Source organism: Micropterus salmoides, unplaced genomic scaffold (genome assembly GCF_014851395.1).
Source record: "Micropterus salmoides isolate LMB-PRFRI ecotype aquatic unplaced genomic scaffold, ASM1485139v1 Ms_hic_scaffold_10, whole genome shotgun sequence".
NCBI classification, from domain to species: Eukaryota; Metazoa; Chordata; class Actinopteri; order Centrarchiformes; family Centrarchidae; genus Micropterus; species Micropterus salmoides.
In genome coordinates this window covers 28,577,166-28,599,105 of record NW_024040041.1, presented here as the reverse complement: position 1 = coordinate 28,599,105, position 21,940 = coordinate 28,577,166, and the positions used below count along the sequence as shown (strand labels likewise).

The window sequence follows — 21,940 nt, the reverse complement described above, 5'->3', positions numbered from 1 at the left end:
CCCCATGTGTAAATAAAACACTGTTGCAGAACAACAGTATTAGCCTATACTTGTGAGCCTGCACTGATAAAGCCTTGAAACGAGGAATGATAGTGGTGATAAAACGAGAAAAGGAAGGAGAAGCTATGTCAGATTAACCAAAGAGAAATAGAATGATACTGCCTGATTATAATGATAAACCAATGGGCTTTTATAGCAATGTTCACCCAATGTTTGGTACATTTTAATGTATGTATTGATAAATTAAATGCTTTGAGCACCACAAACTAAATCGCATTCACCTGTGTTGAGTTAAAAAAAGAAGCAGAAATCTCCTATGTCCCAGAACCATCTGTATGGCATTAGAGGAAAAGGAGAAAATAGTTTTTTGGGTCATCTGGGTGAACTAATCCTTCGCTTAATAACTGATAGCCTACTTAGCCAGCAAATGATGTATGTGTTGTTTAAAAATGTTAACATTATTTAAATAAAATGTCTAAAAATTAAAAAGGACACATATAACTGTATTATAATTTACCAGTCTACTAGACACAACAATAATTTCATGCTCATGTTTTTATTCTAAAGATCCTTTCCGGTCCTTTTTAAGACATATAGTACAAATACTCTGCTTGTAATAAGTTCACTAACTTTTTCCACCAAAACGTTTGATTATCTAGCTAAAAATGATTTACTCTACAATGGCCCTCGGCCCTCACTGAAAAATCCAGAACGTATTAATATGCACATGTTGTGAATTTCAAATATTGTGAATTTCAACTGCAACATTTCTCAAGAAAATTCTCCCAGCAGCAATTTGAAAGACCAACAATTTAGTGTTTTTTTTAACCCAAAACCAACATTTTTTGTTGGAATAGGACACCAGGAAGTTACTGGTCCAAGCCAAGATCTGACACATTAACACCACCCTGTGAAAAAGCAATTTGTTGATTTTGAACAAAAAATATACAGTGTGTTAATTTGTTGTGCTGGTAGGCATATTTTATTATTCTGGACGAGCCAGGGTAAGTTTTCAGCTTTACACAGATGTCATTATGCTAAGCTAAGCTAACCGGCTGCTCGCTGTAGCTTCATATTTAAACAGACAAACATGAGAGTGGTATCAGTCTCATGAAACTATCGGCAAGAAAGCAAATAAGCGGATTTTTGAAAACATAATCAGACTTGTGAGTTTGAAAAATTCTGCAACAAGTGGAGTTTTATTCTGAAAATAAGGACGGAAGTTGCGGCACTTTGAAGAGAGGCGGGTCTCGGCGAGCAGCTGCGGCAGAGCTTCAGAGCGACGACCGCAGAGAGCAGAGACCCGCGGAGCTCGTAAATCTTCTGTCTTTACTCGAGTTCAAGCAGTCAACAGAGCGGGAACACATTCTTCACACAAACCAGGATTTGTATTTGTTTTATGTAAACATTTTTTTGGGCCTAAATATGCTGCTGTGTTCACACTTCGGAAGGAGAAGAGGCCAGCCTTAGAATAAACTCACCACAAGTTGAAGACCTCTCCTCAGACGAGGAAACAAGGGTAAGATAAACCATGTTGATCAAATATCAGAAAACCTGGTAAGAATCAAACACCATACTTCCTTGTAAAAAAAAAAAAAAAATCATTTTAGTTACAGCTCAGTCCTCTTCCTCTTTCTCCTTCTGTATTTCTCTCTTTTTCGTTCATCTCCACCTTTCATGAATTTTTTTTTTTACCGCAATCTTTACAATATGCCTTTTTCTTTATTGAATGAAGCCCTTATTGAAATCTCTGCTGTATCTACAGTATAACATTCATCACCACATTAAACATAATATTTGACACTAACTAACCTATTATATGGGCACCTACAGGGGGCTGCGTTGCAATCACGCAGTTATACTGCAGGTTAGATCTTAATGTCTAATTTCTCTTTTCTTTATTGTTAGATTACTAACTTTAACTATTTTATCTATCTTGTTTGGAGACCAGTTGCATGTTTTTACTCCCCTCACATTGGGGAACTGGAATTAAAAGCTATTGTTGGTGTGAGACAGACAGTTAATGGAGGTCAAAACTGATAAAATATCATTCACAGTTTCATCAGTTCAGAAACATATGTTTAATATCTGTGTAAATCAGTTGGGATCCCTGCATTCCTGTCACCAGAGAGGTCAGACATTGAGTAGAGGTCAATGCCCTTTTTGATCTCTGATGCCAAAGTTGTGTGAGGACCTCAAGTCAAGACATCCTCCGCTGCAAACATGGTACACACCCTTCTCCACTCTGTGGTGAAAGAAAACACAAGAGTCAGCTCATTAACAATACTGAGGGATGAGTTGACTGACATCAGCCACAAAGTCATAGGGCTGCAGCTAATGATTATTTTCAGTAGCGATTATTAATCTGCCAATTGTTTTCTCATATAACCATTTTGTTATTAACATGTCAGAAAATAGTTGCCCATTAAGATTTCCAACAGCCAAAAGGTATGTATTTCAAAATTACGGTCGATTAATGAATTAATCACATAGATAGATAGATAGATAATAGAATGGACAGTGCAGATAATCAAATTAATCGTTAAGGAAAATTGATTTTTAGTTAGATTCAGCCCTACAAAAAGCAGTGTCTGGTTGAGGCTTCTTGTCACATATGTCTGATATCATATGTCAGATGTCTACGAGTTGTTATGTTAAGTTCCACCAAAGAGGCATTTCCTATCCAAACCTCTCACATGGTTTCATTTAAGTAACTGTTCAGATGATCCAATATTTCAATAAAAAAAGCAAAGATTAGAAAATATCCTCAAAACTGAAAAAAGATTTGTGTATCAGAACTTATTTTTTTCTTTATTTCTCCCATTAATGGTCTCTCAACCCTCAGATTTATATGGTTATATTTTAGAGGGGCCCGACCTCTGGGTTGGGAACCACTGGACTGAACTATCTAACTGTACATAAAGTAGTAAAAATGTGTTAATTAACTGTGTATAGAGTAGTTCAATTAGCTAACTGTACATAAAGTAGTTAAATTAGCTAACTGTACATAAAGTAGGTAAACTAGCTAACTGTACATAAAGTAGTTAAATTAGCTAACTGTACATAAAGTAGGTAAACTAGCTAACTGTACATAAAGTAGTTAAACTACCTAAACGTACATAAAGTTGTTAAATTAGCTAACTGTACATAAAGTTGGTAAACTAGTTAACTGTACATAAAGTATTTAAACTAGCTAAACGTACATAAAGTAGTTAAATTAGCTAACTGTACATAAAGTTGGTAAACTAGTTAACTGTACATAAAGTATTTAAACTAGCTAAACGTACATAAAGTAGTTAAACTAGCTAACTGTACATAAAGTAGTTAAACTAGCTAACTGTACATAAAGTAGTTAAATTAGCTAACTGTACATAAAGTAGTTAAACTAGCTAACTGTACATAAAGTAGTTAAACTACCTAAACGTACATAAAGTTGTTAAATTAGCTAACTGTACATAAAGTTGGTAAACTAGTTAACTGTACATAAAGTATTTAAACTAGCTAAACGTACATAAAGTAGTTAAATTAGCTAACTGTACATAAAGTAGTTAAACTAGCTAACTGTTCATAAAGCAGTTAAACTAGCTAACTGTACATAAAGTAGTTAAACCAGCTAATTGTAGATAAAGTAGGTAAACTAGCTAAACGTACATAAAGTTGTTAAATTAGCTAACTGTACATAAAGTAGTTAAATTAGCTAACTGTACATAAAGTAGTTAAACTAGCTAACTGTTCATAAAGCAGTTAAACTAGCTAACTGTACATAAAGTAGTTAAACCAGCTAATTGTAGATAAAGTAGGTAAACTAGCTAAACGTACATAAAGTTGTTAAATTAGCTAACTGTACATAAAGTAGTTAAACTAGCTAACTGTACATAAAGTAGTTAAACTAGCTAACTGTTCATAAAGCAGTTAAATTAGCTAACTGTACATAAAGTAGTTAAATTAGCTAACTGTACATAAAGTAGTTAAACTAGCTAACTGTTCATAAAGTAGTTAAACCAGCTAATTGTAGATAAAGTAGTTAAACTAGGTAACTGTATATAAAGTAATTAAAACTAGGTAACTGTACATAAAGTAGTTAAACTACCTAACTGTACATAAAGTAGGTAAACTAGGTGAGTGTATATGAAGTAATTATAACTACCTAACAGTACGTAAAGTAGTTAAAACTAGCTCTTGAGCAACAGTAACATGCTGCTCTCACATTGATGCATCATGATTAACAATCTAAAAATGTGATGTATAATAATTTATCAGTCGCAGGAGACATTTTACTGCAGAATGAGTACTTTGACCTCCAGCTGTTTGTTATGTTTGTTCTGGCTCAGTGTGATTCCTGAAATGTAAATGTTTTGAAGAGAGGTGTGCCAGTTCTGCAATGGTGACCGTGATGTACTTGGATGTTTATTGGGATGCTTTGCCTAATTTCGCCTGACTGTCTGCTGTTCCTGTTGTAACTTTAAAAATTACCTGTAGTAGTCGTGTACAGTGGTGGAAAGTAACTAAGTACATTTACTCAAGTACTTGTACATTTTACGCTGCTTTATACTTCTACTTCACCATGTGTCAGAGGGAAATATTGTACTTTTTACTATGACTCCATCGTCACAGACATTTTTACTCTACTACATTTTTTTGAAAACACATGATGATCTTGTAAAAGGAAGTATAGTATAACACGCACATGGACTTTTCTGAATTCTGAGTACTTTTACTTAAGTTAAATATCTGACTTCTTCTGCACTCCTGGTAAAAAAAACTTGTTTTATAGATGGAGAACAGTCTGATAGCTCCAGACAAACAGTTTTTGCTGCTTCCCTTCTCTGATAAAAAAAACAATTTGCATCTGCATGGGAGTCTGCACACAGACCGTTCAGTTTATAATGCAGGTGCAAACTGAGAAAGAAACCCCCCCGTAGTTAGTACAGTGAAACTTAATGCAACACTGCAAGCAACACTTCTCACAACTGAAACTATTAATTGCAGTTGGTTGTTATTATTATTGAAAAAATGCTCCCTGATGATATAGTCTATCAACAAAACATATCCTTGAAATCTATTAAATACACTCAAAAAGACACTGAACAACATCCTTACATCCCCAGTGTACAGAACACATTAATCACTATCAATTAAAAAAAAAGTTTTACTCGTTCCAGCTTCACAAATGTTAATATTTGCCTAGCCGTGTGATAGTAAATTGAAGATCTTTGAGTTTTTGGCAGTTGGTCAGGCAAAACAAAACATTTGAAGATTATTTCTAGACATTTTTTCATCTAAAAAAATACAAATAGACACTATAATTAGCACATTAATCAGTAATGAAAATAACTGTTAGTTGCTGCCCTTGTGTAAAGTACATTGTCAAGATGTAGCATCTCCTATTTCTCTGTAAATTAACATTTCAAATACATGTCAAGCATAATAAAGATGACTCTAAAAGTAGGCTACATGTGCAGGAGAACCACGTGCACGAGTTGTGAAATGCTGACCAGCTCACTTTCAGCACTTTTGTGGTTTGATCCTGCACTGACACATGCCAACAAGTGCAACTAGAATTGCAAATATGCCCATATGCTAACTTAAACAAAGTCAAAATAGTCTTTTTCTTCTTGACATGGCAGCCTTTAATGAGTGAACACTATTACAAGACACGGTATCAGATAAAAAAATGTTAAATAAATAAATAATTAAACAGTACATAGAGAAGTGAAAGACCTAGACCACAATTGAATGAAAAGAAAACAACATCCACAGCAAGAGTTGCTTGAAAACTAAACAGGTTGAAAGTCTAGTCCAAAGTCGAAGTCCAAAAAAGCTCATCTGAACTATATTTTAATCTGGTGAGCATGGACTCATAAGATCCAATTGGTACCATTGCATTCATTTAAAATCTGGAGCTTTAGCTATTATCTGGAGGCTGTAATGATACCCACCCTAATAACTTCACATTTTCATAAAATTGGTATTTGAATTTGTCTCCTAATAGACAGAAAGTGAAGGAATTAAAGGGATTGCTGGCATTTTGCACTTCCAATACATAACAAATACAAACCTAATTTTATGGGAGAACAACTTTTCAGTTGTTACTGTTACAAGATACACGGTGTGGAAGTTGATAAGACCTTGCAACATCAATCATGAAATGTAGACATAAGCAGGCGAGGTGTAAGTTAGATATTAGAGATGAGATAACAGAAATCCCCTGAAGTCATGCAGAAACAGCTTGGCGTACTAAAAGTGTACTTTATTTCCCCTTTATTTATTTCTGCATTTTAACACATAGTCAGCAGTTCAGTCTTTTTTTAAAATTTTCAGGGACCATCTAAACTTTAACCCTTCTTTTCACACCGAGATTAAGGTGAAACATGTCTTGAAGAAGTGACCAAATTATTTAACTCTGTTTACGTCGTTTAGTCAAATTTGCATTTGTAGTGTGAAGATGCATGTTTCAAGCATTTAATATTACTTTGTGCTAACTTTTTCAACCATTTATCCATTACATTTAGCTTACAGTTTCAACTGTTTATTTAGTACTTTTAGCTAACTGTTTAACTGTTTATCCTTCACTTTTAGCTGTTTCACCTGTTTATCTATCACTTTTAGCTAACTCTTTCAATTGTTTATCCATCCCTTTCAGATATCTCTTTCAACTGTTTATCCGTCACTTTTAGCTGTTTCAATCCTTTATCCATTACATTTAGCTTACAGTTTCAACTGTTTATTTAGTACTTTTAGCTGTCTAACTATTTATCCTTCACTTTTAGCTGTTTCACCTGTTTATCTATCACTTTTAGATATCTCTTACAATTGTTTATCCATCACTTTTAGCTGTTTCAATCCTTTATCCATTTCATTTAGCTAACAGTTTCACCTGTTTATCTGTCACTTTTAGCTAACTCTTTCAACTTTTTATCCATCACTTAGCTGTTTCAATCATTTATCCATTTAATTTAGTTAACTCTTACAATTGTTGATCCATCACTTTTAGCTAACTCTTTCAATTGTTTATCCATCCCTTTTAGATATCTCTTTCAACTGTTTATCGATCACTTTTAGCTGTTTCAATCCTTTATCCATTTCATTTAGCTAACAGTTTCACCTGTTTATCTATCACTTTTAGCTAACTCTTTCAACTGTTTATCCATCACTTAGCTGTTTCAATCCTTTATCCATTACATTTAGCTAACTCTTTCAACTGTTTATCCATCACTTTTAGCTGTTTCAATCCTTTATCCATTACATTTAGCTAACAGTTTCACCTGTTTATCTGTCACTTTTAGCTAACTCTTTCAACTGTTTATCCATCACTTAGCTGTTTCAATCCTTTATCCATTACATTTAGCTAACTCTTTCAACTGTTTATCCATCACTTTTAGCTGTTTCAATCCTTTATCCATTACATTTAGCTAACAGTTTCACCTGTTTATCTGTCACTTTTAGCTAACTCTTTCAACTGTTTATCCATCACTTTTAGCTGTTTCAATCCTTTATCCATTACATTTAGCTAACAGTTTCACCTGTTTATCTGTCACTTTTAGCTAACTCTTTCAACTGTTTATCCATCACTTAGCTGTTTCAATCCTTTATCCATTACATTTAGCTAACTCTTACAATTGTTGATCCATCACTTTTAGCTAACTCTTTCAATTGTTTATCCATCCCTTTTAGATATCTCTTTCAACTGTTTATCGATCACTTTTAGCTGTTTCAATCCTTTATCCATTTCATTTAGCTAACAGTTTCACCTGTTTATCTGTCACTTTTAGCTATCTCTTTCAACTGTTTATCCATCACTTTTAGCTGTTTCAATCCTTTATCCATTTCATTTAGCTAACTGTTTCACCTGTTTATCCATCACTTTTAGCTAACTCTTTCAACTGTTTGTTCATCACTTTTAGCTGTTAACTGTTTATCCATCACTTTTAGCTAACAGTTTCAATCATTTATCCGTCACATTTAGCTAACTGTTTCAACCATTTAGCCATTACTTTTAGCCGTTTCAGTCATTTATCCATTATATTTAGCTAACTGATTCATTCATTTAGCAATTACTTTTAGCCGTTTCAATCATTTATCCATCACTTGCAGCTGTTTCAACCATTTAGCCACTACTTTTAGTCATTTCAATCGTTTATCCATTACATTTAACTTACAGTTTCAACAGTTTATCAATTACTTTTAGCTGTTTCAACTGTTAATCCATTATGTATAGCTAACTGTTTAAACTATTTAGCCATTACTTTTAGCCGTTTCAATCGTTTATCCATTACATTTAGCTAACAGTTTCAACTGTTTATCCATTACGTTTAGCTGATAAATCGTTAATCCATTATGTATAGCTTACTGTTTCAACCATTTAGCCATTACTTTTAACTTTTTTACTTTGTATCCAGTACTTTTAGCTAACTGTTCTATCTATTACATGTTTTTTTCACATACCCTATCAGTCCTGTCAGATACATTTAAGTATCCCTTCATTAACACTACATCTCATGTTCCAAATGTGTTCATTTGAATTTAATTCATAGCTAACTAAGTAGTCTTTTCACATACCCCCTGGCGACTGCCAATTTTACCACTCAATGAATTTGAGGTATGTTTAAGGGATCTTCTACCCTCAAAAAGATAAACATGAGGACTAACATTCAGGAATTTAAGGTAATCTTAAGAGCTGTGTACATAGAAATATGACGAATCTCTTGATCAAGGGATGTTTGTTAGGCCCATGGGAAAAGGGAATTTAGTGGGTATTTTACAGCACTATATCTACTCCTATGGTACTTGAGTTCAAAGAAGAAATGTGTAAACTTGCAAAGCGCTCTACAGCTGCATGAGTAAACTGAAGATAGAGTCAGGTTTTTTGTCACGATATCTCACCACATCCTTCACTTTGTAACCACAAAGAGAGGGAAGGTTTTTATTCTTCACGTCTGTGGGAAAATAACCAAATGTAACACCCAAGATACAGTAACTGCTATCATGGGATTCAAATCCTGACTGTAGCCTAAATTCAACATTTGATCAAACTCTTTAATTGGAGAATTTAATTTTCACTAATGATGTGTTGACCTCTGCATTCATGTCCTGTTTGTGTATCTGGAGGCAAACAGTAAATGAGGAAGTGGCCTTTGTCACTCTACATGATTTAAAAATAGATTACAAATATTTTTTTTCCAATTCCTTTACTCTCTACATGTCATTTCATGTCCTTCATTTATGTCAAGAGCTCGCAGCCTGATAGCTGTGTCACACATGATCACAGAAGTAACAGGAACTATTAAACAATCAAACAATGCAGAATAACGTACGCTGTTGGTGTTTTTAGTGTTTATATGCAGTCAACATCTTGTTCCCTGTTATCATACCCCTAAAAACCAAACAGGAGTCTGAAAAATTAAGACTATTGTGTAAGAAATGTTCAAAATCAACTCTATATCGTGAAGTCTTACATGCAGATGCACCTTGTTAACTAAAATTAAAATAATTAAATGTGCTCTTTTACATGTATTTCATGATTTAAATGCATTTGACCTTTATCATTTTTATTAAACCTAATGTTACCCATACGTAATGAAGAGTTATATGAGAGTTTTATGAGAATTTTATGTCTCTATATTCTTGTTCTTGCCAAAGAATAGTTTGACATTTTGGGAAATACATTTATTCATTTCTTGGAGAGATGTTATGTTCTGAAATAGTCCATCGCACAACCCCCCATGAAACTGCAATGCGTCATTGCAGTTTCATTGATTATTCTGAGACTACAAGCTGCAAAAACACTTTTAATCAAAAGATTGGAAATATGATAAATTCAGTCAAACTACAAACTGTAACAAACTGTTCATACTACACTTTGAACAGTTTTAAAATCATCTTGTGACTTCTGAAAGACAGTCTTGTGACCCTGACAAAACCACAGCTGGTAAGTATTAGTCTAAAAACAGTGACATCTCACCAGCATGTTGACACTTCAGAGAGAGAAGTGTCTCTCTGCAGAGATCAGATTCTGGTGTAACGTGCACTTTGAAGCTCCATATATAGACACAACTGATTTTAACTGTGTAACTTTATGCTGAAAAGCTGATATTAGTCATTTTAAAATTAAGGTAATGCATTTTTCTTTCTCCCTGCACAGAAACACTCGGCATTGAATCTCTGATCCCCCCTTATTCTTCATTTGTTAAATCTTTCCGACACTTCAGCCAGTCGTGATGGAAGCCAGAGGAAAGTATGATTTTTCTGCAACAGCAGAAGACGAGCTCAGCTTCAGAAAGGGCGATATACTTAAGGTCAGTGTTTGTTGATTGGAAGATGAACTCAACGTGGCTTCAAAATGTTTTATTAACTTTGTATGACGTCTCGTGTCTTTATTTTTTCTGATCAGATTTTAAGCCCACAGGACGATTGGTATAAAGCTGAGATGCACGGACAGGAAGGATTTGTACCGCAAAACTACATCGAGATGCAGAATCCGAGGTGAGAGCTATCAAAGCAGCAGTGGACCTGGAAAGCAGTTTTTACTTTATTTAAGAGGGCATTCAGTTTAATCCTCACTCAACTTCTGCAAAACTAAAGGCACAAATCCTCCGGATTCTACCTGTGCAAACCATTTCAAGGTCCCAATATCACAGTGACAACAGTGGCTAATTTTGCAGCAGGACTGCACATAAAACACAGCAAGAAGATAAAAAAAAAGTTTGTGCCTCTGCCATTCTTTGGTTCATTGTAACTTGGACTAATTCTGACTTCCTGATAAACTCCAAAAAGTTCCCTTTCACAACGACAAGGAACAGGACTATAATCAAAAAGAACTAAAAGATTATTATGGGTCATTTTGGGGCTTGTGGACAAAAAAGCCGTACTTTTTAAGCAAAAATAATAACAGGTTATGTGACACTGACTGTTCAGTGTGTGTGTGTGGTTTACACCAGATGAACAGCAGCATTATATCGTGTGTGTTTGTGTCCAGATGGTTTCAGGAAAACGCCACTCGCAGCGCTGCAGAGGATCTCCTGAGGCACAAAGATGTGGGAGACTTTGTGATCCGAGGCTGCCAGAGCTCCCCTGGAGACTTCTCCATCTCTGTCAAGTGAGTGAGGACCTCAGAAAGTGCACTTTAACGGCCTCTGGTCCTGGCTCTGTCTTGAAGTCTTCTCTGGTGTTGACCTATTTCATGTCTCACTCTAAATTTGGCTAATTTGCTAAACCCCCTCCCCTAATATATTAAATCATAGCTTAGCTTCACAGCACTGTAGTACAAGAGATACTAAATATGTTTCTATGGCGCTTCATTTTTTAACCCTCTCGTAAATAAAAAATACAATAGAGAAATTGTAAAGAATAGATGAAACAGTGTGTTTATCTACTCTTGCGTAAAGTTAACATGTCCGGCTAACTGGCTTACCTACATAAAGTAGTAACACAGCTTTACCATAGGTGTGTATGTTTTGATGTTGTAGTGAGAATATTATATATTTATTGTTCAGCGTACAGTTGAGGTGGATGGTGGGTTAAATTACACAATGCTGTCTCATAAAGGCTGTTGTGGTGATCAGTTCAGTACCAATTTAAAGTGGATTTCTTTGATCAGGCTTCGCTGAAACCCTAACCCACCAGAAAGATGAATTAGTTCATGTTAATCTGTAACTAGCCAGTATGCTACTTGTTAGCAGTGTGGTTATCATATGTGTTCACAGCAAGACAGTAATGTTTCTGATCAGATACTGTGGGAGAAGATATAAAAAGCTGATGTCTAAACAGAAAAACAATCAGATTTATTAGGGATGTCAGAAACAATCTTGTGGTTGTTTATTGTCATTTATCCACACACCAAGTATACAAATGAACAAAATGCCGTTTCTCACGGTGCTGAAAATAAAATCACATTAAACAACTAACAAGACAAGATACCATGCAACACAGTAACTAAAAATAGACGAGACAAGAGAGCAGATCTGTATCTGTAAAGCAGAGTGAACATGGAGTTGCTTGTCCATAATAAAGTGCGTAGAATGACCCAAATCTGAATCAAGCATCAGAAGCAACAGAAGTGAAAAGTAACAGCAACAGAAGTGCACGCCGCTTTAGGTAGATGTCCTGGATCCAGGGGAGGTAGACCCCAATGATCCTCTCGGCTGTCTCATTATGCGCTGCGTGGTCTTCAGCTCTGACGCTCTGCAGGTTCCTACAGGCGATACAGCTGTTCAGGATGCTCTCCACAGTGCTACTGTAGAAGGTGGTGGGGATAGGCGGGGGGAGGCTGTCTATGCAGGAAGTGGAGGCGCTGTTGGGACTTCTTAACTGCGGAGGTGGTGTGGAGGAACCAGTTGAGGTCATCAGCATTGTGCACCCCAAGGAAATACTGAGCCATTGATGAGCAGAGGGGAGTGGTCGGCTGGTTTCCTCCTATCCATGACTTTGAGGTTGTTGCAGGGATTTTTTTTTTGTTCCATTACAATTTAACAACATACCCACATATTAAAGTTGTATTATTAATAATCTAGCTGTGTGAATGAAATCTGTTAAAAGGTCAGTGACACTTAGTGGCCTGACTTAATCGTCTGAAAACCAATATTTCACCTCTAGCCCATCAAAGGAGTAAACTCTGACTCATCAGTTGACCCTTGTAGTGCTTCGCTAATGTGCTGCAAACTCTGCAGGGCTTCACATAGTAGTTGTAGAGTAAACATGGCAGAAACAGAGTGCAGCAGCCCTCCAATGTGAGTTTCAGTTAGTTTATCTCTGCAGCCGTTAAGACCACTCATCCAAAAACCGCAACCTGAACAGTGGGTCAAGCTTTCTTTAACTCTGTTCTCTGCTCTTATTTGTTAAAGTGTTTAACATGTTATGTGCTGATAACCTCTTTATGGCCACCAGGATGGGAGTTACTCTTTCCTAATAACAAATCCGAGAAAACAGAGAATAAAATTCCTCCAGTGCAAATGATCTGGTCTTCTATTAGTTGTGACTTAATTGAAAAAAAAGGCATGGAGAATATCAGACAAATATTGTAATTATAATAATTAATAATAAAAATAATTTAAAAAAATGAAAGCGCTGATATTTTACGTTTTACATAATATATCCTGTAAAGCATGTTTAAACTGAGCATTAATTATTCTGAAAAGAGAAGATGTTCCTTTAGTGATTCCCCTTAGGGGAAATTTAAAAATCCCCAGCATCACAGGGATTGTAAAAAGACAGAACAAAATACAATAAGAGTAGAATTATTGAACATCAGAATCAAGTATGTAAAATATATACGCACTATATACACAATCCAAAATATTTTGTATTGATATCCAAAACTTTCTGTGTAGAAAAACAGGTTAAATGGTCGTGCTTTATGGGAGTGTTTAGTTTAGTTTAGGGATATTATTTTTTTTTTCTGTACTTGGAATGGGCGGGGAAAACCAGACGCTGTAAATTTAAGCCTTGATCAGAAGTTGCTGAATTAGAAAACTGAACAGCCTCAAATAAATATTTTTGTTCACAAAAGTAAGAGAACTATTTATAGAGCAAGTTTTAAAAAAAAGTTAATGTATTTATTGTTTATAAGGGGTGGTGTTGGCGCATAGATAAGATGCTTGCCTTTGGTGTGGGAGACCTGCGTTCGATTCCCACTGTCAGACATCCACCATTGTGTCCCTGAACAAGACACTTAACCCTAGTTGCTCCAGAGGCGTGTGACCTCTGACATGTATAGCAGTTTTAAGTCGCTTTGGATAAAAGCTTCAGCTAAATGTAATAAGAAATTGGATATTGACACATCTTACTCTGATGATACTCATTAAAAGTACATTATCTGTACATGATACTCGTTTCAGCCGAGTACTTGCTCAACCCTAGTAGTAATTTAATGTTAGCTTTTTAATCAACTGTTTATTATAATTTTTGGTAAATTCCATAATGATAAAATTAAATGGACCAATAGAAAACGTTACTTTACTTTATTTCTAAGTGACATGATCTATCTATCTATAACCCTCTAGTCAAGCTGAAAAAGGGGTGGTGATGGCACAGTGGGTAAGACACATGCCTTTGGTGTGAGAGACCTGGGTTCAATTCGCCACTGTGACACATCCATCAATGTGTCCCTGAGCAAGACACTTAACCCCTGGTTGCTCCAGAGGCGTGCGACCTCTGAGATATATAGCAATTGTAAGTCGCTTCGGAGAAAAGTGTCAGCTAAATGAATAAATGTAAAAATAAAAAGACTGAAACAATATTTGAAACATTAATTTATTTATACTCCTCCTAAATATTTAGTTTTTACTGAATGTAAAAAAGCTTCTTGCACGTTTCTCTTGTAGTTTTGTACACTGACCAGCAGAGGACAATCCAGCAGAGGAAACAGCTGAACCTCTGGACTTATGGAGCTCAGGGAGTCATCATGTCTTCAATTCCAGCTAATATAACACTTTAACACCGTCGTGTTTTATCTTCCCTCAGACACGAAAGTGACGTTCAGCACTTCAAAGTGATGAAAGACAACAAAGGCCAGTACTTCCTGTGGTCTGAGAAGTTCACCTCCCTAAACAAGCTGGTGGAGTTCTACAAGAACACGTCCATCTCTAAAACCAGGGAGATCTACCTCAGGGATGGCAGCCCAGACTGTAAGAGCTCCCCCATGACCCAGTCGGTAAGTGCATACCTTTGATTTTTCAAACTAGACTTCTTTAACGTCACCAAAAGGCCACAGTAACCTGCTAAGGTGGGTTACTTGTTAAAAATGTATCTGGTTTTCTCTGTGGTTCAGAAACAGACTGTGCATGTGCAACCACAGTCTTTGCATCAAGAAGTCTGCTTACAGATAGTAGTTAGGCTGTAATTAACTAATCTACCAGGTGTTCTTCGATTCATTGTTACCCAGCGTCCAAGGTAACGTCCAACCAACAGTCCAAAACCCGTAAAGAAAGAAATTATTCAGTTTATTATCATAGAAGACAAAGAAAACCAGAAAATATTCACAATGAAGAAGCTGGAAAGTGAGTTTATTGGCATTTGTGCTTGAAAAAAAGAGACTCAAACAATAATCAAAATTGTTGCAGATTATATTTCTGTGGAACGATTAACTTTCTAGATATGTTGCATTTGCATATAGTAGGGTTGAGCGTTAAGGGGGCAGGGCTTGTTGATATTGTCAGATATCCACTATGTGTTTTAAAAACAGGCATGAAAATGTTTTAATAACGGAAATAGCAAGAGCACAATATATTTTATATTTTAGAAAATACACTATCTGTATGTTGTGTAACACCTTAGTGCAGCAGCAGTGTGTAGAAATGAATGCCGAAGCCTTGTTTTACATCGGTTCGAAGAGGCAGAGTCGCCGACTATATGCGCTTCGGTGATCGTGTAAAGGACAAGCTCCTGAAAAGGAAATGAAACCAAAGAAGTTTCGAAGGAGAGACAGAGACAGAAAACAAGAACGAGTGAGCTGAGGAGGGACAGGAGAGATGTTTCTATGAGAAAATAAAAGCATCCAGTTAAAAAGTCTGAGCTTGATCCACGTCTGTTCAAGCTGAAAACTGTAAAGTCCCTGTGCAGTTTTAAGAACCATAATGATCAGAATGAACTGTAACATCTTTTACTCTCTGAAGACTGTTATTATGATGTTTCAGCAGACAAACGTTAAAAATAAAATCATCACTACAGTTTGTATTCCATATAGCTTGGTTGGTTTGATCCGTTCATTCATGTTCTTTACTTTAAAATAATTAAATCTTTCTTTACAGTTGTTTTAACTAATCAGTAGTTCTGTTAAAAACACTGTGATGACAACCTACTGACTCAGATATTCAATTAATGAATGTAAAATAGAGAAAATAAAGCAATTGAAGAAGCTGTAACCATTATATATAGTTATAGTAATATTTCTTATATAAAACTAAATGATTAAACGAAATTTTCATTAAGGCATGGTTGTCAATCTATTAATTAATTCACAAACTTCTCACTTAAGCTCCAGTTATTCATTATTGCAACGTTAATGTGTGTCTTGGTCAAATTTGTACACCAGTTTCTCAGTTTCAGTGTATTTTGTGAAAGTTAAATGAATGCTTGCATTTTTCGTCATATAGAAAGTTAAATGAGGAAGCCTGAAAGCTAACTGCCTGTTAATTAGACTGAAATGTCTTGGCTATTTTTACATGAACGTTTTTGATATATTTTTACTTACTTCTCTATAAAAACCAGCTGTGGTTCACAAGGCTTACACGTCTTTATGCACATCAGATGAAAAACAACAGAAATGAAAACTGCCTTGTTTATTTTTAATAATCTACTGTAGTTCCTCATGTACCTAGTTTGATTCAGAGTGCGCTGCTATCTATTTCCTGTGTGTTTCCGTCCTATAGGTGAAGAGGGGAAGTTTGCCTGAACAGCGTAATGCAGCTGCTGTCGCTGCTTTACCCCGCAGGCCTTCAGACCAGCCTCCCAACCAGCTGGTATGCACTTTCTAGCTCTGCTTAACAACTTTTGTAGAAAACCACAGATCCAATGTGACCATTTTGACATGTTTGTATGCCTTAGTTTCATGTTAGACAAACCTTGGTTTTTGTGACCATGAGCATATGCAATTGTTTGTAAGTAACCAACCTGTTAATATCCAGTTTGAGCTTGGCTGAGATTTAGTTGGAGACAACAGCTGCGATACTGTATGACTGTAGTCTCCCACCCAAGCTATTATAAGTAGTCACTGTCACCAGCATCATTTAGCAATCTGTTGATTATTTTCTCGATTATTCATAGTTTTCAGTCATGTGACATAGCGGCTCACACTGTGAGTCCCCCGTAGAGACGGCGCAAAAGCAGTCAAATTTAATTTTTTTATCACCTTTCAACTTAAGAAACAGAAAGATATGAAAACAAACTGCATGTTTTGGGCTTATCCGATCCATATAACGTTACAGCATCCGCTGCAGCATTTCTACCGTTGAAAAACAGCCAGGTCACTGCCACCACTCGACTGGGGTAATGTTTACGTTTACCTTGTGGGGAAAACCTCACCTTTACACAGCCCAGGCTTGTCTCCTCCTCGATTAGTGCATCCGAAAGCACAACAACCATCCAGCATTTCCAGCAACTCAAAGTAACAGTGTATCACTTGCTTATTGGTTGGCAGGTAGCCGAAAATAACGTCTTCTTTGCCCTCCAAGGGAGCGTTTTCCTTCGAATGTGACGTCACGTGAAAACTATGAATAGATTGGTTGGTTGTTTTTAATATGTCAGAAAATAGTGAAACGTGCATCAGTGTTTCCCAAAGTGCAAGAGGACGTCCTCAAATGTCTTGTTTTGTCCACAACCCAAAGAAACCAGAAAAACAAAATCACCTTGAAATCAAAATATTTTCTAACAGATAAATAGTTGGCCATTAATTTAATAGTCAACAACTGATTGATGAACTGTTGCAGCTCTATTTACCACACTGACAGTGATAGTCTTTTGTCTTATATGCCTGACATCATCCTAAGCCTTGGCTATTAATACGTTTGCTTTAAGTAGATCATTCATATTCGTTGTCAGAGATTTGTATCTTCATTTGTTTTCACAGCCTGCTACACAACAGCTTTTCAGCATCCAGTTTCTCTCGTTTCCGTTTGATGACACGATGGTCTATTATTCTGATGCACCGCTCCACTGGCACCTCTCGCCATGTTCATTTTGATTTATTTAACTATTTTTACACTGTCAACTAGCTATATATGAACTGATATTGTCAGAAGAATTTTACACAATTGAGCTGTCAAGTTTGCATTTGTTATACCACCTGGAGCAGCAGAAGTGTCGACCACTGATCCATCACTTTTAGCTATCTGAAAAGACTGCTCGCTTGCTAACTAGTTTTCACAGACTCTCAATCACAACACAAAGTGTCCAGGTGTTACAACTGACTCGATATGTGGATACATACTTTTTCAAATAAGTTAAAATACTCCTTCAAGCCACTGCAGAAGTAATCCCTGGGGAACAAGTGGCCCTGTTTGGGAATCTACCATTGTGACTGGTAATATTTGGCTATCCTTAATTGTTTTTCCTTCTCTTCCAGGCTAAGAGAGTGGGTCTGGAGGAGCGAGCTCACACCATCGGTCACACAGGGAGAAGCAGCCCCATCAGCTCTGCTTATCCTCCCCGTCGCACGTCTGAAACCATGCCTCTCCCTCAGGTCAGCCTACCGTCCTCCCTCCTGTGCTGAGAAAAAAAACATGCCTCACGTAGTAGTCCAGGCTACAAGTCATGTTTATTTTCACCAATTATTAATTTGTAAAAAGAAAAACAAAGCTGTGAAACAATTCCCAGATAGTTAATATATACTAATATCAAAGAGAGAAAAACATATCCTCTAATTTGATAATGAAACTGGATTTTTTTCTTGACGACTGACAAACAATTCAGTGATTATTAACCTTCATAACTGATTTACTTTCTGTCCCTTGACTCGTTTCATAATTTCTACAGTAAGCCAAATGTATTGTAAATCCTCCAGTTAGTACTTTATGTACTCAAATTCCAATGTATTCAATCAAACTAACATACCATTTTGGTTCCCTAAATTCTGTAATCTGTAATTCTGTATTTAATATTACTATATAATACTACTATATATCCTGTTACGTCCCACCCTTTGGTGGCAACATGGGACGAACAACATCCCAACACTGACCCAAACTCAACACAAATAAACACCTTTAAAACAACCAAATCAAGTGAATTTATTAACATAACTAGACAATTAAGAACACCAAAAACACAATACAAAAATGCCCCAGCTGGGAAGCAGCAAGGCTAGCAGTACCAAATCAAGAAGGGTCCCCTCCTGACACGGTAATTAGCTGGAGCACTCCCAGAACAGAACTGAAAGACAGAAAACATGGACACAGCACAGGGAAATACATACAGCCGTAACACCCCCACCCTTAAAACAAAATAACTTTGTTGTCACACAATCACATGTACAACATCAACATGGACCAAATATAGCTCACAAGTGTTCACTGTGACAAGTTATTCTTAGGAATGCACTGGACCGAACTGAGGTATGACTTACCAAGGCTGTATGTTTAGGTAAACCCAAGTAAATTTACAAAAATAAATCCACGAGACAACACCTCACAGGTGCACTAATCCAGGTTTGCACTCAAGTAGGCACATACAATGTTGCTGAGAGCACCCACATGGCAACTCTTCAAGCCTCAAAATGCAGCAAACTCTAGACAATTAAAATCAACCAAACTGGTATTACTGCAGCTTACTAAAGAAAAAAGTGAACGTGGGTCAAATGTGGAACATACCTAATCCCACATGCAAGGGATAACTAAGTTGGCACTGGATTTAAGAACCGCAACCACACTTGTAGCCAAATCAGCTGGTGCCACTTCCACAAATTGGCCACTATCGTGAGGTGAAAAGACCACAAAACCAGACACAAGTTACTGCATTTACCTATATCCCTGTAACACTGGTGACCCGCACAAAAGTGGAGCACAACAGCCACACACCAAAAGGGTCAATACAAGTAGACCAACTACAAGGTAGCTGCCATACACAAACAGCAACACACCACGACCCAACAAAAGTGAACTGTCGCAACACAATATGGGCACCATGTGGTCATCAACCACCTACACTGGTTACTCGAGGATTTAGGAAACCAGCAACACAACCAAACCTGACGAACTGGGAGTGTACCCCCACCACTTTAAATCCAAAGGTCTGTGGTGTTAGCACATCCCAAACGCACAAAAAAACTAAAATTAATGTTCTGTAACTAAATACACAACCGCAATAACCCACGTGTGACCACACCAGAAGGTGGACTGCAACAACCACAACACAAAATGGTCACATTGTAGTAAACTACACACAAATGTTGCCAACTTACACCCAAGAAGCAACCGACGAGTGACCTACCAAATGTGGAGTACAGTTACCACTAAACAATGGGTCACGATCCACAAGTTATTGCAAACAAGAGTATTTCACAGCTGGAAGAGAAGTGACCAAACAAAGTGGTCATCTCAAACAAATAGCTAAAGCTGTTGTGCATAGTGCTAGGGACAACAAGCTGCATAGAGACACCCCAACCTACCTACCTACCAAGATGGCTAAACTAATCTAGCTAGTCTTCAGTGGCTTGCCGAGCTCGAGGCAACTTTAAACGCTGAACTCAGTGCATCACCGAAGGCCACAGATGTAGCCATCTGCGATCCACTGAAGCGTGCCCCCACTCAGAATTGCCACCAAAAATAAGAAAGGCAAAAAAACAAAGTGGCAAGTTCTTTAAACCTGCCCGGTGGCTACCTAGTTAGAGTGCTCAACAGCAAAAACTCCCAAGCTACTGAGTTACCCCAGTCAAAAGCACAACATGTAGCCACAACTTACAGATATTCTAACAAAAGAGACAACCACTACACTCAAGGCCATCAGATGCACATCTTTATCTCACCTCATGGTTGTTCTATCCCGGACGAGCCCCCATTTGTTACTTCCCACCCTTTGGTGGCAACATGGGACGAACAACATCCCAACACTGACCCAAACTCAACACAAATAAACACCTTTAAAACAACCAAATCAAGTGAATTTATTAATATTTATTAATATAATAGAACAGAACTGAAAGACAGAAAACATGGACACAGCACAGGGAAATACATACAGCCGTAACAATCCTGCCAAAGCCCTTCACTTCAAACTCATGACTCAGTATGCAGAGGAACGAAATTGAAATGGAAACAACAATAACATGATAAACAACAGATACAATAAAAAACTGAAAACTAAGAGTGAAATTAATGCTTGCCGCACACTAGAGGATCATAGGGACGATTTTGTCTGAAGTTGCGTTTGATTGCGCAAGTTTCTGGGAGATCCCAAGTCACAGTCAGAAATTGTTTAGGATAAATTATTATATATATTATATAGTATTCATTAGAGGGAAAATCAAAAATGAGTAATTAGAGATATTTGTAGTTTGAGGGCAAACATTTCTGTTTAAATGTTTTTTATCATCATAAATAATGGTGAACAGAAACATTGAACTCATCTTTAACACTGGAGATTTTATAGTGCAGTTGCATTTATTAAGCTGTATTGATCATCATTGGTTTCCTTCTGCTGTCCTATAGAGGTCTTCCACGATGCAGGTGAAGGCGCTGTACAACTTCACCGCAGAGGAAGACGACGAACTCGGTTTCTCCGCCGGCGACATCATTGAAGTGTTGGATCGCTCTGACCCGTCGTGGTGGAAAGGGAGGCTTCGGGGGAGAAGCGGGCTGTTTCCTGCCAACTACACAATACAGCAGTGAGAAAACACCCCAGGGGATGCACTTAGTATACACATTCACAGACGCGCTCTGCAGGTGCACCAGCCCTCAATTTGTGTTTTTGAACATGAACACTGAGCAGTCACTGACTCATCTAATCTCTGCACCGCATGTCTATATCAAGATGCCGGTGCCCAAAGGACTGTGACTCAGTTAATGCATCAGATAATATTCACATGTATACTGCCACTCTGGTTTTATTGAAACAAATGTTGCTGCATTTATTTACAAAGGAGCAGAGACGCACCCACAGGAAGTTCCTAAAACCTGGTACATCTTTAACTGGCACCCAGGAACTGCTGCAGATAGCACCGAGGAATGTTTAACATTTTGTATTATGACATGTCTGACAGCAGGTATTTATTTGCAAAATGCTTGTTGGCCGGTCTGCTGATGAATCGACTGTAACCCCACTGTTTCTGCTCATGTTGCAAGTGTACTCATATTTTATACCATTAGAAGTATTGTTAGAAAAATTCAGCAGATTTCTCAAGAAGCCTGAATGCTTAAAATTTTGACTTGGAAATAAAATATTTTTTTTATCACTGCTTTGATGTTTAAATCTAATGCTAACGCTGAATGAAGACGGCCGTCTGGAGAAATTCATA

At 36.9% G+C, this 21,940-nt stretch overlaps 1 protein-coding gene across 1 annotated transcript; it reads left to right on the top strand.

Annotated features, from left to right (window-relative positions):
• Window positions 1–1,252: 1,252 nt before the first annotated feature.
• Window positions 1,253–21,880, top strand: grap2a (GRB2 related adaptor protein 2a). Its single transcript, XM_038707112.1, has 8 exons — window positions 1,253–1,519; window positions 10,142–10,295; window positions 10,391–10,482; window positions 10,976–11,095; window positions 14,458–14,647; window positions 16,365–16,454; window positions 18,056–18,172; window positions 21,135–21,880. The coding sequence occupies exons 2-8, from the start codon at window positions 10,218–10,220 to the stop codon at window positions 21,312–21,314; spliced, it is 867 nt and encodes a 288-aa protein (XP_038563040.1). The 5' UTR covers window positions 1,253–1,519; window positions 10,142–10,217; the 3' UTR covers window positions 21,315–21,880.
• The last annotated feature ends 60 nt before the right edge of the window (window positions 21,881–21,940 follow it).

Coding starts and splice junctions, on each gene's coding strand:
- grap2a (XM_038707112.1), top strand. CDS start 10,218: ATGGAAGCCAGAGGAAAGTATGATTTTTCTGCAACAGCAGAAGACGAG. Junction 10,296..10,390: donor GAAAGGGCGATATACTTAAG/GTCAGTGTTTGT, acceptor TTTTCTGATCAG/ATTTTAAGCCCACAGGACGA. Junction 16,455..18,055: donor ACCAGCCTCCCAACCAGCTG/GTATGCACTTTC, acceptor CTTCTCTTCCAG/GCTAAGAGAGTGGGTCTGGA.